At 45.0% G+C, this 18,512-nt stretch overlaps 1 protein-coding gene across 1 annotated transcript in view; it reads left to right on the top strand.

Moving 5' to 3' along the window:
- Window positions 1–18,512, top strand: part of STK40 (serine/threonine kinase 40) — a 1,174,020-nt gene that overhangs the window by 869,409 nt on the left and 286,099 nt on the right. Inside the window, exon 11 of the mRNA XM_044089696.1 lies at window positions 6,291–6,410. Coding sequence (XP_043945631.1) covers window positions 6,291–6,410 — 120 coding nt within the window. The remainder of the gene's footprint in view (window positions 1–6,290; window positions 6,411–18,512) is intronic.

The following is an 18,512-nucleotide window of genomic DNA, read 5'->3' as shown; positions in this document are numbered from 1 at the left end:
TCCTAGTGATTTATCAGACACCATCCCTTTGGATGTCTCTACCCCAGCACGTGGTGCTGCTAGGCTTCCTGCAGCCATGTCTATTAAGGCCTTTGCCAGGGCTAAAGCAGCCAAAACTGTTAAATCAGTGCCTGTTAAGCCCCCTTCACACAGGCCCACTTCTAGTTCACAAATGCTTACTCTGGCAGAGGATTTAATATCCTTAATTAGAGGATCCCAATCTCACCCAGACAGGGCCTCTCAGCCCCAGAAAGAGATCTAGGGCAGAGCCCCGAGCCAGTGTCCTCTGATGATTCTGCGGATGACTCAGACATTACAGACCAGCCAGAGGCTCCTTTTTCTACTTATGAAGATTCAGATGCTGAAGAATCCATTCCATCTGCCTCTCCACCAGAGGAATTTTCCTTTGGGGAAACCTTACATGCCATGAGAGAACAATTCCAATGGCAGAGACAAGATTTCTCAGATTCAAGAAAAAGGCTTAGGACATTTCTGCACTTACCACAACATAGGCCCTTAGCTATACCTCCAGTACTGCCTGTTGTGGATGATGCATTTAATGATGTTTGCACCGCTCCTGATACTTTACCTCCAGCCCCTGCCAACCAGATAGATTTTACAGGGTGCCAGACACTCATCACCACCTATACAAGGCCCCACTTGCAGATCCTGAGACTATATCCCAGGGGCCTAAGGCAGTAGCCTCGACCTCAGCAAAACCCTATTCCTTCTGAAAGGGAATCCAGGTCCTTAGAGAGATGGGGGAAAAAAGTTTACACCTCTGCTACTCTCTCAGCTAGAGCTTTAAACTGTCAGTTTCATATGATCCAATACCAAGAGTTTATGCTTGATCAGTTAACTAAGAAGCTGTCCTCTGATGACTCCTTAGATAAGAAATATGTTTTAGAAATGGTAAATAACATCCAACAGGTTAGTAACCATTCTTTAAAATGTGGCTATGATGCACTGGAGGCTTCATTTAGATCAGCCATGACTGGCACAGTGATAAGAAGGCATGCATGGTTGAAAGAACAGGCCTTGCCGGATCATGTTAAAGCAAAGCTGTTAGATGCTCCTATGGATAAGACCAGTCTATTTAGTACACCTGCTCAGCAAGTAATGAAGAAAATGGAAGAGAAGGCAAAATCTGTACAAACAGTTAAGGATTTCTTACAGGTTCAGCCCCCAAGGTTTAGCAGGAACTGGCCTGCCAAAAATTGGTCCTTTCCAGACTCCTCAAAATCTCAAAGAGGCAGGAATAGACGCTCTAGAGGCAGAAATCAATACAGAGGAGGTGCCTACAGAGGATGACAGTGGCAGGGCAATAACCGAGGCACAGACACAACCACTGCCACTACAACAGGACAATCACAGTGACTTGGCTCTGACACCGCCTACCAGGGAGCAAATAGCAGCACCTTTAGGCGGAAAGTTAGCCATATTTTCAAAAAATTGGCACTATATCACAAAAGACAAGTGGATTTTGCAAACCATAGACCAAGGCTACAGGTTCCACTTCCACACCTTACCAGTAAAAAGAGGAATGCCAAACCTACCTCCAAATCAAAAAACAGAAGCTCTAAAGCAGATAGTGGAATTAACAAAGATGAGAGCTGTGGAAAGAGTACCTAAAACAGAACAGGGCAAAGGATTCTACTCCAGACTCTTCCTAGTACCAAGGAAAGAGAAAAGTTGGAGACCTATTCTCGACCTGTCCGTCTTAAACACATACATCATTGTCCCAAAATTCAAAATGCTGACCCTACAGCAACTTCTTCCCATGCTGGGCAAGGAGTGTTGGCTGGTAACTCTAGATCTCAAGGAGGCATACCTGCATGTCCCCATACGACCAAATTGCAGAAGATACCTCAGATTTCTTGCAGGATCAGAGCATTATCAATTCTCAGCATTGCCCTTTGGCTTATCTACTGCGGCCAGAGTATTCACAAAATGCCTGGCATCAGTAATCGCTCACTGCAGGCTACAGGGAATCCAAATTTATCCATACCTGGACGACTGCCTGTTACAAGCGGACAACAAAAGCAAGCGGACAACAAAAGCAAGCTGACAACAGATTTACAAAGAGTCATTTGCTTACTACAAGCCCTGGGATACACAGTCAATTTACAAAAGTCAAGACTGATACCATCCCAAACAAGAACATTCTTGGGTGCAGAATTGGACACAGTAAAACAAATGGCATTCCTAACGGCAGAAAAACAAAAACAACTCCCTTTTTACTTCTTGGCATTAACAAAGCAGAACAAACTAACAGCAAGAAAAGTACTGCAGGCCTTGGGCTTCATGGCATCATGCATAATCTTGGTCCCACATGCCAGACTGCATATGAGAAAGCTACAGTGGTACCTAAAGAATTTATGGTCTCAACACAGGCACAGCTTAGAAACCGAAATCCCACTAATCCCATGCCTGAAACAGGAGTTCCTATGGTGGGCTCAAGCATGCCAGTCAAACCCAGGCTTACCCTTCCACAACTTTCAAGCAAGCCAAACCATCACAACAGACGCCTCAGACCTAGGCTGGGGCTTACATGTTGGACAAATGCATACAAGGATTGTGGACTCAAGAACAGCTGCACCTGCACATAAACCAAAAAGAAATGCTGGCAGTAAAACTAGCAATCCAGAAATTCAGACCATTCCTCAAAGAAGGCCATTTAATGATAAGGACAGACAACACCACAGTCATGTGGTACATCAACAAACAGGGAGGCACTCATTCATACCCACTATGCAGAATGACTCTGGACCTTTGGAATATGGCTCTGAGCTACAACATCCAGTTACAGGCAATATTTGTGCCGGGAAAAGAAAACACCCTAGCAGACATGTTAAGCAGAACCACCTCGGATGCTCACGAATGGATGCTACACCCGACATCTTCAAGGCCATCACAAAGAAATGGGGAATGCCACAAATAGACCTATTCGCATCCCCACTCAATCACCAGCTGAAAAATTCTGCACAAGGACATACCACCCACTTGCATGGAAGGTGGACTCTCTATCCTTCAGTTGGAAAGGCCTGACAGCATATGCATTTCCACCTCTTCCTTTGATGCACAAGGTACTACTGAAAATCAGAGAGGAATGCCCAAGGATAATCCTGATAGCTCGAATTGGCCAAGACAACACTGGTATCCATTGCTGAAGAGCATGTCTCGGGGAGAATGTGGTCAATACCCTGATGCCTTTGATGTTAACTCAGAACAACTACAACATCATGCACCCAAACCTAAAAACCTTGCAACTGACTGCCTGGAACATCACATAGCAGCATCTAACCCAGACCTATCCCAAAGGGTTAAAGACATTATCCTTGAAACACGCAGACCTTCAACAAGAAGGAACTATGCAGGAAAATGGAAAAGGTTTGTCATTTGGAGTGCTGAAAGAGGAAAAGATGTGTCGAACATAGATATTGCTAACATCCTGGAGTACTTGGCAGAGCTTCTACATACAGGCCTGTCCTATTCCTCCATCAAGATACATGCATCAGCTATTTCAGCAGAGTACAGCTTCGATCCACCTGTCTTTTCGCATCCTCTACTCAGGCAGTTCCTCAGAGGGATCAAGAATGTAAAACCTCCTAGGAAACCACCATTGCCAGCATGGGACTTGAACTTTGTGCTAGAAAAATTAACACTCCCTCCATTTGAACCAGCAGCAACAGCAGATCTTCAACACCTATCATGGAAAACTGCTTTCCTACTGGCAATTACTTCAGCAAGGAGGGTTTCAGAACTACAGGCCTTAATAGCAGTACAACCCTTCCTAATCTTCCATCAAGATAGGGTGTCCATGAGAACTAATCCTACATTTATGCCTAAGGTGGTATCCAGAGTGTCTTTAAACCAGGCAATCCACCTACCTACCTTCTTTCCCAACCCACAGAACAGGGGGGAAAGACTGCTGCATACCTTGGATGTACATAGACAGTTACGCTACTACCTGGACAGAACCAAAGGTAACAGAAAAACTGACCAGCTTTTAGTAGCCTATGCAACAGGAAGGGAAGGAAAAGCAATCTCCAAACAGACAATCTCTAAATGGATAGGAAATTGCATAAGATTCTGTTACTCCTACCATGGAAAACCAATTCCACAGAACATAAGACCTCATTCTACAAGGGCAACAGCCACTACCACAGCTTTCTTACGAGGAGTGGCAACCAAGGACATTATTGAGGCGGCTACTTGGACCTCCGTGCATACATTTGCCAAGCATTATAATCTACCTCTATACTCTAGATCCCGAGCAGGGTTTGCCACTGCTGTACTGCAAGGGATCCTAACTACACCATAATTTTTTCTTCTTCCACCCCTAGTTTGGCTGTGGTATTCTACCCATTTGTTATGACTGCAGATGCATCCTTGAAGGACATAGTACAGTTTTGTACCTACCATAAATGTAGATGTCCGAACAGGATAGCATCTGCAGTCAGGATTACCCACCCTCCTTCCCCTCTGTGGTACTCCTAGGGTATTTACCCTCCTAATAGCTAGCTAGGGGGGAGTCTCTTATGGTGTATTTGTTTGTATATATGTACATACATGCTTATTTTTTGTGTTTCCTTCTACTTTTTTGGAAACATTGGCATTTATCCAAAATGTAGCTTTCCAAGAGGGCAACTGGCATCTGGGGCATGAGGAAAATGGTGTCGGCTGATGCCTTTATACCCGAAGGCCAGCAGAGATGACGTCGGGTGAAGTGCGACATCAGCCGAAGCCGGACCCAGACTTTGGAATCCGGCCGACCGAAGGGCTGCCTGACGACAGGACAACCCATTTGTTATGACTGCAGATGCTATCCTGTTCGGACATCTACATTTATGGTAGGTACAAAACTGTACTTTATGGCTACTATAACGGTGATCTATTCTGTACACCTGCTGTTAGAGTAAGTTAACTTGCACCCTTATAAGGATTAGAGTTGTTGATAGGAGTTGATGATGTAGTCATTAATAAAAAAGGATAGCAGTTTTAAGTCATGAATTATTTTGGATACATTCGTAATTGTCTGGAAGTGAGTGAATGTCTCTTAATATGTTGGGTCTGGTGAAATGGGATACTAAGTGAGGATGAGGTTTGTTAGTGTCATTGCTTGGTTCTGTTATGTCTTTGGGTAAGGAGGAAGAACGTCTTTGGGTTTGCTGGGGGGGGGGGGTAGACTACTGCCAGATTTTTAAGGGCTGTGTTTGCTGAGTTTGAGTGTGACTGATAGCTTGAGTCAGTCATTTGTCAAAGATTTTTTTAATGTTGTGAGGAGAGTATAAATTTGCCCTTTATTAGAAGCTGGGTGCCCCACCCACTCATTTTCCTGGACTTGCATGGTACAGGTGGTTGTAATTAGGAAAATGGAAAGAACCTTGAGGTGTCTGATTTAATCCATAGCTCTGTAATAACTTTGATAACTTTGTAATGGGAGGAGGTGAAAGAATGTATTTGTTCAAGTTTGTTGAGCACACTTGACAATGTTGAAGTTGTGTTGGGTGAAATTGTAGGCTGGGATTACTTTCGGTGGAGCTGCGAAGCAGAAGTATTTGTATAAGTAGTGTTAATGTGATAGTAAATTTGAGGATTTTTTTTTTGATAGTTGGCCATAGTGGTACTGGGGAATTGTGATGTGTGGCAAGTGAGGTAGGAATAGTTTTATTTTTAGTAGATGACTGTTTCATAGTTTGTAGTGTCATCAAGCTGGACTAAGGAAATATTTTGTGTAAATGATTGATGTAATAGGCAGTGACTTCATCTGCTTGAAAATTTTTTGTAGGCATGGAGGGGCTGGTAGCTGTGAGTAGTTTGATAAATGAACAGAAAATTGAATATGGATAAGGGAAAAACTGGAAAGTTGTAAGGAAATGTATGATAGTTGGTAGTAATTTTGAGAATGTCAGTTGTCTGGTGTTGGAGGATGCTGTTGATGTATAGAAATTAGTGTTTCATGGAGTTTATTTGGGGTTGAATTGGAGTTTAAAATGTACTGAATATTAAAGCTTCAGGTGTTTTCTAGTTTTGAACTTGTACTCAACCAAATCTTATTTTACACTAATTCATTTTATCTTAATCTGAGTAGTGATTTAGAGAAGCACACTTAAGTAAAACATGACTAACTGAGGCTCTGGGTACACTTCATCCTTTTCACCTCTTCCAGATAAATGCATCGTATAAGAGAGAGCTGCTCTTGTTCAGATTTTATACTTGTCTGTATGTCTTACATTGTTTGAGCAACAGGTTTTCATGGTTTGATTGTTACTGTTGTCTTGTTTCAGAGATGGCCGTGTGTCTGAAAATACTGTGTGCTTAATCCGAAAACTACTGGTTCTGGATCCACAGCAACGTCTAACTGCATCTGAAGTTCTGGATTCCCTTAATGCCGTCATAGCTTCATGGTATGTTAATGTTTTGTAGAGTGTTTATTTCCTTGTAATATTTTTGTGTTATTTATTCTTGGTTGCCTTTTTGATGAGAATAATTAAAAACTGTGTGTACATAGTACTACCACAGATGCATTGCATTTTTAAACTTGTACTGCAATAGAAGAATGAGGCACCAACATCTCTTGGTACAGTTAGCAAAATCAGTATCCTTCTGTGATGCTCTGTTGTACAATTAACTACTCAGAGTTACCGACAGCTGAAATATGAAATTGTTTAAATTTCCATTTGCAGCTGTGTTAAATATTTAACAATTAGTCTTTCTTTGCTTATCTTGGTCAGGATGTGGTGAAAAGTTCTTGTCTGTAACTAAGATGTAGAGTTGACGTCCTTCATTAGATGACCATTTCAGTATGCTTACTAATGGGAAGTGTCCTGCGAAGGATACAGCACGTTTGACCACTATAACAAAGCTTTCCTCTCGCACTCTGTTCAGCCTATGCATGAGAGTACATAAGTATACAAAAGATGTACAAGCACAAAGTTCCTCAGAACTTTCTTGCCGCCAGTACCCCCACCCCCCAAAAAGGACTAAATATCCTTTTGGTCTGTCAGCTGTCTGGCCTGTGGCAGTTTCCAGTTGTTGTGGACAGTTAAGATGTCCTTCAAGGATGCATCTGCAGTCCTTACATATGGGTTGTCCTGCCTCAGGCAGCCCCTCGGTCGGCCGGATTCCAAAGTCTGGGTCCGGCGTCGGCTGATGTCGCTCCTTTCCCGATGTCAGAGCACCTGGGATATAAAAGTGTCAGCCGACACCATCTTCCTCAGTCTTTCTTGCCGCACGGTGCCCGAAGCAGAAGCAGTTCGCAAGTGCCGGTCGGCCAGCTCCTGTGATTTCAGCTAACCGAAGACTTCAAAAAGCTAAGTACCCCGTTGGACTCTTTTCTTGCCTCAGCCGATGTCAGATCAAACGGTTAAAGTTAATAATTGTTTAACTTGTGGGAAACAAATACCTCATAAGGATTTCCACTCTTACTGCCTACCCTGCCTAGGCCCAGACCACGACGTCTCAGCCTGTGCAGCCTGTGCTTCTTTCAATAGACGCACTCTTAGACGTCGGGCGGAGTTTGCAGAGGAATTTTTGGGGGAAAATTACTGTTACAACATGCCGTCGGAGCTTCCGACACCTCATTTACCCAAAAAACGGAAGGACAGGGACCGACACACGCGGACCGTGGTTTCGGCCGAAACCACGCCTAGGCCTACCACGAGTGTCTCGGTCCCTGCTGAAACCGAATCCTCTGTGCTTCCAACCGACGAAACCGCACAACCGACAACCTCGGCCCCGGGGGCCACTTCTGAGTCGGTCATAGAATTTCCTTCTGAAACCGGTGCTCAGGAAATATCCGACACCATTTCTCTGGATAAGACTACTCCAGCACGTGCATTTACACGTGCTAAAGCTGCTAAACAGCCAAAAATCTCTCCCTCCCAAGGCTATTCGTCAGGGATCCACTACCGGTTCACAGATTTTAAGTTTAGCTGAGGACCTTATTTCCCTAATTAGGGGCTCTCAGCCACATCCGGACAGGGGCTCTCAACCTCCTCAAGACAAAAGGCCCAGGGTTGAGCAGACAGATCCCCAGTCTTCTGATGAGGCCTCTGATGACTCTGCCCTATCAGACTACCAGGAGGAGGCCTTTACGGCCTACGAGGATTCTGATGCAGAGGAATCCATTCCCTCGGCCTCCCCTCCTGAAGAGTTGTCCTTTGGGGAGACCCTTCACTCCATGAGAGAGCATTTCAAATGGCAGGGCCAGGAATTCTCTGACTCCAGGAAGAGATTAAGGACTTTTTTGCATTTACCTCAGCATAGACCTTTGGCTATTCCTCCTGTTTTAAATGTCATTGATGATGTGAACTCTGAGTCTAGTATTTCTCCTGACTCCCTTCCTCCGGCTCCTGTCAAACCCGACAGGTACTACAGGGTCCCGGACTCGCATCATTTCCTTTACAAGGGCCACTCTGCTGACCCAGAAACTATTTCACAGGGCCCTAAAGGGGTTGCAGCCACCACTACTAAGAACCCACTTCCTTCTGAAAGGGAGTCCAGGGCTTTAGAGAGATGGGGTAAAAAGGTGTATACTTCTTCCACTCTTTCTGTGAGGGCATTAAATTGTCAATTCCATATGATACAGTACCAAGAGTACTTGTTAGATGAATTGCATAAAAAACTTTCTTCACCTGAACCCCTAGATCGCAAGGCACTTCAGGATCTGGTACATAACTCCCAGCAGGTTAGTAACCATTTCTTGCAATGTGGTTATGATGCATTGGAAGCTTCATGTAGGTCAGCAATGACAGGTGCAGTCATACGTAGAAATGCTTGGCTGAAGGAACAAACACTGCCAGATCATGTTAAAGCAAAGCTTCTGGATGCTCCACTGGAAAAGCAAAAGTTATTTGGCTCCACGGCACAAGAGGTCTTAAAGAAATTTGAGGAAAAGGCTAAGTCAGTACAAACAGTCAAAGATTTCGTACAGGTCCAACCACCAAGATTCAGCAGAAATTGGCCTTCTAAGAACTGGTCCTTTCTGGACACAGACAGATTTCAGAGAGGCAGAAACAGGCGTGCCAGAGGTAGAGGGCAAGCTCGAGGATCCTACAGAGGACGTCAATGGCAGCCTCTTAACCAGAGAGGTACTGCAGGACCTACAACTACAACACAAGGACCATCTCAATGACTTGACTATGACCCCGTCAACCAGGGTTCAATTGGAAGCACCTTTGGGCGGAAAGCTATCTTTATTCTCAAAAAATTGGCAGTATTACAAAGGACAAATGGATACTGCAAATAATAGACCAAGGATACAGATTCCATTTTCATACATTACCAAAAAGACAAGGCATGCCAAACCTGCCACCAAACCAAAGGGCAGAGGCTTTCAAACAAATTTCCAAACTACTTCAAATGAAAGCAATAGAAAGGGTTCCTCTCACAGAACAAGGCCAAGGATTTTATTCCAGACTATTCCTTGTTCCAAGAAAAGCAATGGAGGCCTATTCTGGACTTGTCCGCACTGAATACTTAACTCATCGTGCCAAAATTCAAAATGCTGACCTTACAGCAACTCCTTCCCATGCTGGGCAAGGGGTCCTGGCTGGTAACTCTAGACCTCAAGGAGGCATACCTGCATGTCCCTATCAGACAAAGTTGCAGTAGACACCTCAGATTTCTTGCAGGTTCAGAGCATTATCAATTCTCAGCATTGCCATTTGGCTTATCTACTGCGCCCAGAGTATTCACAAAATGCCTGGCATCAGTAATTGCACATTGCAGACTTCAGGGGATTCAAATTTACCCATACCTGGACGACTGCCTCATACAAGTGGACAGCCAGCAAACACTGGTAAAACACTTAAACTATGCCATCCGACTACTACAGGCCTTGGGATACACAGTCAACATTCAGAAATCAAGACTTGTTCCATCCCAACGAATAATTTTCCTGGGTGCAAAACTGGATACAAACACCCAGATGGCTTTTCTCACAGAAGAAAAACAAGCACAACTACCGGATTATTTCAGAAATCTGGCAACACAAAGCCAGCTAACCGCAAGGAAAATCCTGCAGGCCCTGGGATTCATGGCATCTTGCATTCTTCTGATTCCACAAGCAAGGCTGCATATGAGGAAACTACAATGGTACCTAAGGAGTCTGTGGTGTCAGCACAGTCACAGTCTAGAAACGTTGATCCCCCTCATTCCATGCCTTCAAAAGGAATTCCTGTGGTGGGCAAAAGCAAGCCAGTCAAACATGGGCCTGCCTTTCAGCAAGCCACATATCAGCCAAACCATTACAACAGATGCATCAGACCATGGATGTGGAGCGCACATGGAGGGCAGATGCATTCAAGGACAATGGACACAAAAAGAATTGCATCTGCACATCAACCAAAAGGAAATGCTGGCAGTGATGCATTCCATCGAGGCCTTCAAGCTCTTCCTGCACCAAGGTCACCTGTTAATAAAGACAGACAATACCACAGTTATGTGGTACATAAACAAGCAAGGAGGTACCCATTCATACCCTCTTTGCAAGCTGGCAATGAATCTGTGGGAACTTTCCTTAAAACTCAATATAGAGCTACAATCCCAGTTCGTACCAGGAAAAGACAATGTACTGGCGGACAGCCTGAGCAGAAACATCATGGATCCACACGAATGGATGTTGCACCCAGATATCTTTCTCCACATAACACAATCATGGGGAACGCCGGACATAGATCTTTTTGCCTCCCACCACAACCATCAACTGAGGAAATTCTGCTCAAGGACATACCATCCTCAAGCATGGAAGGTGGACGCCCTCTCCTTCAGCTGGAATACTCTAACAGTATATGCATTCCCACCACTTCCATTAATGACCAAGGTCTTACTGAAGATCAGGACAGAGCAACCAAAGGTAATTCTGATAGCCCCGGACTGGCCAAGACAGCACTGGTGTACCCACTGTTAAGGAGCATGTCACGCACGAAACCTTGGCCTCTACCACAATGGCCACTTCTTCTGACACAGCACAATTACAAGACTCTGCACTCCAGTCTAAAAACCTTACAGCTGACAGCCTGGAGAATACCTTGACTCCTCGCCAGGATAAACTATCCAAGAGGGTACAGGATATCATCAGGGAAGCCCCGCGGCCTTCCACAAGAAAAGCATATTCAGCAAAATGGAAAAGATTTCGTACCTGGAACGCCGCAAAGGGTCAAGATCCGACAATCATGAGCATTCAACATATTCTGGAATACTTGGCTGAAATGCTCCATCATGGCCTTTCTTATTCCTCCATAAAGATTCATGCTTCAGCAATTTCAGCAGAGTACAACACTGACCCACCTGTGTTCTCTCATCCTCTACTAAGGCAGTTTCTAAGAGGGATAAAAAACATCAACCCTCCAAGGAAACCACCAGCGCCTACATGGGACCTTAACTTCATGTTGGAAAAATTAACTTTTCTTCCCTTTGAACCAGCAGCATCTTCAGAACTACAATTCCTGTCTTGGAAGACTGCCTTCCTTCTGGCCATAACCTCAGCAAGAAGAGTATCTGAGTTACAGGCCCTCATGGCAGTACAGCCATTTCTCATTTTTCATCAGGACAGAGTCTCTTTGAAAACTAATCCTTCATTCATGCCAAAGGTGGTATCCAGGGTTTCACTGAACCAAGCTATTCACCTGCCTACCTTCTTTCCAAATCCACAAAATAAAGGAGAGAAACTTCTGCATACTTTGGACATCCACAGGCAGTTGCGCTACTACTTGGACAGAACTAAGACTTAGAGAAAAACTGACCAACTCTTTGTAGCATATGCTGCTGGTGTACAAGGAAAAGCAATTTCCAAACAGACAATTTCAAAATGGATAGGAAATTGCATTTGGTTCTGTTACTCCTTTCATGGAAAAGCTGTGCCAGCTAACATTAGGCCTCATTCCACCAGAGCAACAGCCACCTCCACAGCCTTCTTAAGAGGGGTGGCTACAAAGGACATTCTAGAAGCTGCTAGATGGAGCTCCGTGCATACATTTTCCAAGCATTACAACTTGCCCTTATACTCCAGATCCAGAGCAGGCTTTGCTACTGCAGTCCTGCAGGGCATGTTAGCTACACCATCCTTTTCTTAGGTCCTACCTCCCCCAGCTTGGCTATGGTATTCTACCCATATGTAAGGACTACAGATGCATCCTTGAAGGACATAGTACAGATGTTCTTCATCTCACATTGCTGCAGTCATAACCTGTGGGTAGTCCGCTGTCCTTGGTCGGCCCGAATACCAAAGTGTTAGGCTGGCGTCGGTCATGGTTGCTCAGATCTGACGTCAGTACGCCGTGGTACTAAAGCGCATGACCGACGTCATATCCTCAGTCTTTCTTGCCCCGTGGTCAGAAGCAGCGTTTGCAAGTGCCGCTCGGCATCCTGAAATTTTCGTATTCTGAGTTTCAGACCGAAAACCAAGTTGGGCTAAGTACCCCGTTGGGGAATATTTTTGTCTTTTCTTGCCTCAGTTAAATCCGGATGTCAGAAAAAGTGAATAATTGTATTTCTTGTGGGAAACGGATACCTCATAGGGATTACCACTCTCTCTGTATTCCTTGCTTGGGGCCTGAGCACGACGTAGTCGGGTGTCGCTTTAGTGCTAGATTTAATAAGCGCACCATTAAACGTAGGTTAGATTGCGCTAGGCTTGTCTTCGGTAAGTGGTGTAATTACAATATGCCGTCGGATCCTCCGACGCCCGCTACCGCTAAGAAGCGCAAGGAAAAATCGTTAAAGTCCAAGCAGGATGAGTCCGTGCCGGACGCCGGTTCTTTAGAAACTACGGTGGAATCGGTGGATCCAGCCGAGGTTTCAGCTGAGTCTCAGGGGGAGCCTTTAATTTTGCAAGATGTGGCCTCTCAGGAGTCTGGTCAGGCTGAGGGGGCCTCTCAGGTTGCTGTACTCCCTTCTTTGCATAAGGTGGCTAGGCCTTCCCCTTCTGTCTCTAAGGTACCTTCCAAGGTCAGGCCTAGTTTGTTTTCCTCTGGCGTCAGTCCTAGCTCTGCAGGTTCTGTACCCAGAAAACACATGCTTAAAATGGCAGAAGATTTGATTACTTGAATCAGAGGTTCTTTGCCCCCTCCAGATAAAAGGCCTAGGGTGGAGCCAGAGGTGGGAAGTTTGGAACATTCTTCAGATTACTCAAGAGTCTTTGGCTGAAGACATTCAGGATTTTCCTCCTTATTCTGATTCAGACGCAGAGGATTCTAGTCCTTCTGCTTCTCCTCCAGAGGATTTTTCTTTTTCAGAAACCCTGCATTCTATGAGGGAGCATTTTAAATGGGAAGGTCAGGATTTCTCAGATTCCCGAAAGAGGCTTAGGGAATTCTTGTTTTTACCACAACATAGGCCCTTGGCTATACCCCCTGTTTTGGATGTTGTTCAGGATGTTTTCTCTGAGGCTTCCCTTAATCCAGACTCTTTGCCTCCTGCCCCGGTTAAACCAGATAGGTATTACAGAGTGCCAGAGGCTCATAAATATTTGTATAAGAGCCCAAGGGCTGACCCAGAAACTATTAGCCAGGGACCTAAGGGTGTCAGGGCTTCTGTTGGTAAGAATCCAGTTCCTATGGATAAAGATTCTAGAGCTTTGGATAGGTGGGGTAAAAAAGTGTATACCTCTTCCACTCTAGCAATGAGGGCTTTGAATTGCCAGTTTCATATGCTGAAGTACCAGAATTTTCTCCTTACTCAGTTAAAATCTAAGGTAGATGCTTTGGCAGAGGGCATAGAGTGTAAGGAATTACAGGATTTGGTTCATGCCTCTGATCAGGTGGGTAAGCATTCTTTGCAGTGTGGATGTCCTTCAAGGATGCATCTGCAGTCATAACAAATGGGTTGTCCTGTCGTAAGGCAGCCCTTCGGTCGGCCGGATTCCAAAGTCTGGGTCTGGCCTCGGCTGGTGTCGCACTTCACCCGACGTCATCTCTGCTGGTCTTCGGGTATAAAGGCATCAGCCGACGCCATTTTCCCCAGTCTTTCTTGCCGCGTGGCGCCCGAAGCAGAAGCTGTTCGCAAGTGCCGGTCGGTCAGATCCAGAGATTACTACTACCGAATACTACTTTGAAGACTTCTAAAAAGCTAAGTACCCCGTTGGGGACTCTTTCTTGCCTCAGCCGATGTCAGAAAAAGTAAATAACTGTTTAACTTGTGGGAAACAAATGCCTCATAAAGATTTCCACTCTTACTGCTTACCTTGTTTAGGCCCAGACCACGACGTAGCAGCCTGTTTAGCCTGTGCTTCATTCAACCGGCGACGCTTAGGCGTCGGTCGGAGTTTGCTGAACAGTTTTTCGGCTCAGATTTTGCGTACATTATGCCGTCGGATCCTCCGACTTCTCAAATTGTTAAAAAACGCAAAAAAAAGACTGACACTCGCGGTCTGCGGTTTCAGCCGAAACCACGGTTAAGCAAACCGCGAGTGTCTCTGTTTCGGCCGAAACCGAGCAAACGGGTCAATCTTCAGCCGAATCCATGACTACTACCGAGGCTCCTGCTACCCTAGTTGAATCGGCCTCTGAAGTTTTGCCTACTAATGTGGTTCCTATAGAATTATCAGACACCATCCCTTTGGATGTCTCTACCCCAGCACGTGGTGCTGCTAGGCCTCCTGCAGCCATGTCTATTAAGGCCTTTGCCAGGGCTAAAGCAGCCAAAACTGCTAAATCAGTGCCTGTTAAGCCCCCCTCACACAGGCCCAGTTCCAGTTCGCAAATGCTTACTCTGGCAGAGGATCTCATCTCTTTAATAAGGGGATCCCAATCTCTCCCAGACAGGGCCTCTCAGCCTCCAGAAAAGAGACATAGAGCAGAGCCCCCAGAGCCAGTGTCCTCAGATGATTCTTCTGATGATTCAGACATTACAGACCATCCAGAGGCTCCTTTTTCTACTTAGGAAGATTCCGATGCTGAAGAATCTATTCCTTCTGCCTCTCCACCAGAGGAATTTTCCTTTGGGGAAACCTTACATGCCATGAGAGAGCAATTCCAATGGCAGGGACAAGATTTCTCAGATTCAAGAAAAAGGCTTAGGACCTTTCTACACTTACCGCAACATAGGCCCTTAGCTATACCTCCAGTTCTGCCTGTTGTGGATGATGCATTTAATGATGTTTGCACTGCTGATACTTTACCTCCAGCCCCTGCCAAACCAGATAGGTTTTACAGGGTACCGGACACTCATCACCACCTATACAAGGCCCCTCTTGCAGATCCTGAGACTATCTCCCAGGGGCCTAAGGCAGTAGCTTCGACCTCAGCAAAAAACCCTCTCCCTTCTGAAAGGGAATCCAGGTCCTTAGAGAGATGGGGTAAAAAAGTTTACACCTCTGCTACTCTCTCAGCTACAGCTTTGAACTGTCAGTTTCATATGATCCAATACCAAGAGTTTATGCTTGATCAGTTAACTAAGAAACTGTCCTCTGATGACTCCTTAGATAAGAAATATGTTTTAGAAATGGTGAATAACATTCAGCAGGTTAGTAACCATTCTTTAAAATGTGGCTATGATGCACTGGAGGCTTCATTTAGATCAGCCACGACAGGCACAGTTATAAGAAGGCATGCATGGTTGAAAGAACAGGTCTTGCCGGATCATGTTAAAGCAAAGCTGTTAGATGCTCCTATGGATAAGGCCAGTCTATTTGGTTCTCCTGCTCAGCAAGTAATGAAGAAAATGGAAGAGAAGGCAAAATCTGTACAAACAGTTAAAGATTTCTTACAGGTTCAGCCCCCAAGGTTTAGCAGGAACTGGCCTTCCAAAAATTGGTCCTTTCCAGACTCCTCTAAATCTCAGAGAGGCAGGAATAGACGTTCCAGAGTCAGAAATCAATCCAGAGGAGGTGCCTACAGAGGACGCCAGTGGCAAGGCAATAACCAGCGAGGCACAGACACAACCACTGCCACTGCAACAGGACAATCACAGTGACTTGGCTCTGACACCGCCTACCAGGGAACAAATAGCAGCACCCTTAGGCGGAAAGTTAGCCATATTTTCAAAAAATTGGCACTATATCACAAAAGACAAGTGGATTTAGCAGACCATAGACCAAGGCTACAGGTTTCACTTCCACACCTTACCAGTAAAAAGAGGAATGCCAAACCTACCTCCAAATCAGAAAACAGAAGCTCTAAAGCAGATAGCTCAATTAACAAAGATGAGAGCTGTGGAAAGAGTACCACCAACAGAACAGGGCAAAGGATTCTACTCCAGACTCTTCCTAGTACCAAGAAAAGAGAAAAGTTGGAGACCTATTCTCGACCTGTCCGCATTAAACACATTCATCATTGTCCCAAAATTCAAAATGCTGACCCTGCAACAACTTCTTCCCATGCTGGGCAAGGAGTGTTGGCTGGTAACTCTAGATCTCAAGGAGGCATACCTGCACGTCCCCATACAACCAAATTGCAGAAGATACCTCAGATTTCTTGCAGGATCAGAGCATTATCAATTCTCAGCATTGCCCTTTGGCTTATCTACTGCGCCCAGAGTATTCACAAAATGCCTGGCATCAGTAATCGCTCATTGCAGGCTACAGGGAATCCAAATTTATCCATACCTGGACGACTGCCTGATACAAGCGGACAACAAAAGCAAACTGACAAAAGACTTACAAAGAGTCATTTGCTTACTACAAGCCCTGGGATACACAGTCAATTTAAAAAAGTCAAGACTAATACCATCCCAAACAAAAATATTCTTGGGTGCAGAATTGGACACAGTAAAACAGATGGCATTCCTAACTGCAGGAAAAACAAGAACAACTCCCTCATTACTTCTTGGCATTAACAAAGCAGAACAAACTAACAGCAAGGAAAGTACTGCAGGCTTTGGGCTTCATGGCATCATGCATAATCCTGGTCCCCCATGCCAGATTGCATATGAGAAAACTACAGTGGTACCTAAAGAATTTATGGTCTCAACACAGGCACAGCTTAGAAACCGAAATACCACTAATCCCATGCCTAAAACAAGAGTTCCTATGGTGGGCTCAAGCATGCCAGTCAAACCCAGGCTTGCCCTTCCACAACTTTCAAGCAAGCCAAACCATCACAATGGACGCCTCACACCTAGGTTGGGGGCCACATGCTGGACAAATGCATACAAGGATTATGGACCCCAGATCAACTGTACCTGCACATAAATCAAAAAGAAATGCTGGCAGTAAAACTAGCAATCCAGAATTTCAGACCATTCCTCAAAGAAGGCCATTTGATGATAAGGACAGACAACACCACAGTCATGTGGTACATCAACAAACAGGGAGGCACTCATTCATACCCCTATGCCGAATGACTCTGGACCTATGGAATATGGCTCTGAGCTACAACATTCAGTTACAGGCAATATTTGTACCGGGAAAAGAAAACATCTTAGCAGACATGTTAAGCAGAACTACCTCGGATGCTCACGAATGGATGCTACACCCGGACATCTTCAAGGCCATCACACAGAAATGGGGAATGCCACAAATAGACCTATTTGCATCCCCACTCAATCACCAGCTCAAGAAATTCTGCACAAGGACATACCACCCACTTGCATGGAAGGTGGACTCTCTATCCTTCAGTTGGAAAGGCCTGACAGCATATGCATTCCCACCTCTTCCTTTGATGCACAAGATACTACTGAAAATCAAAGAGGAGCGTCCAAGGATAATTCTGATAGCTCCAAATTGGCCAAGACAACACTGGTATCCATTGCTGAGGAGCATGTCACGGGGGAGAACGTGGACACTACCCCTGATGCCTTTGATGTTAACTCAGAACGACTACAACATCATGCATCCAACTAAAAACTCTGCAACTAACTGCCTGGAACATTACATAACAGCAACTAACCCAGATTTATCCCAAAGGGTTAAATACATTATCCTGGAGGCCCGCAGACCTTCTACAAGAAGGAACTATGCAGGGAAATGGAAAAGGTTTGTCATTTGGAGCACTGAAAGAGGAAAAGATGTGTCAAAGATAGATATTGCCAACATCCTGGAGTATTTCGCAGAGCTTCTCCATACAGGCCTGTCCTATTCCTCCATCAAGATACATGCATCAGCTATTTCTGCAGAATACAGCTTCGATCCCCTGTCTTCTCACATCCTCTACTCAGGCAGTTCCTCAGAGGAATCAAGAATGTAAAACCTCCTAGGAAACCACCATTACCAGCATGGGACTTGAACTTTGTGCTAGAAAAATTGACACTCCCTCCATTCGAACCAGCAGCAACAGCAGATCTTCAACACCTGTCCTGGAAAACTGCTTTCCTACTGGCAATTACTTCAGCAAGAAGGGTTTCGGAACTACAGGCCTTAATGGCAGTACAACCCTTCCTAATCTTCCATCAAGATAGAGTATCCATGAGAACTAATCCTACATTTATGCCTAAGGTGGTATCCAGAGTGTCTCTAAACCAGGCAATCCACCTACCTACCTTCTTTCCCAATCCACAGAACAGGGGGGAAAGACTGCTGCATACCTTGGATGTACATAGACAGTTGTGCTACTACCTGGACAGAACCAAGG

The sequence above is a fragment of the Protopterus annectens genome, chromosome 1.part1 (assembly GCF_019279795.1).
Source record: "Protopterus annectens isolate FY-2018-M chromosome 1.part1, PAN1.0, whole genome shotgun sequence".
Taxonomy (NCBI): Eukaryota; Metazoa; Chordata; order Ceratodontiformes; family Protopteridae; genus Protopterus; species Protopterus annectens.
The sequence above is the reverse complement of the archived record's forward strand: the minus strand, read 5'-3'. Positions and strand labels throughout refer to the sequence as shown.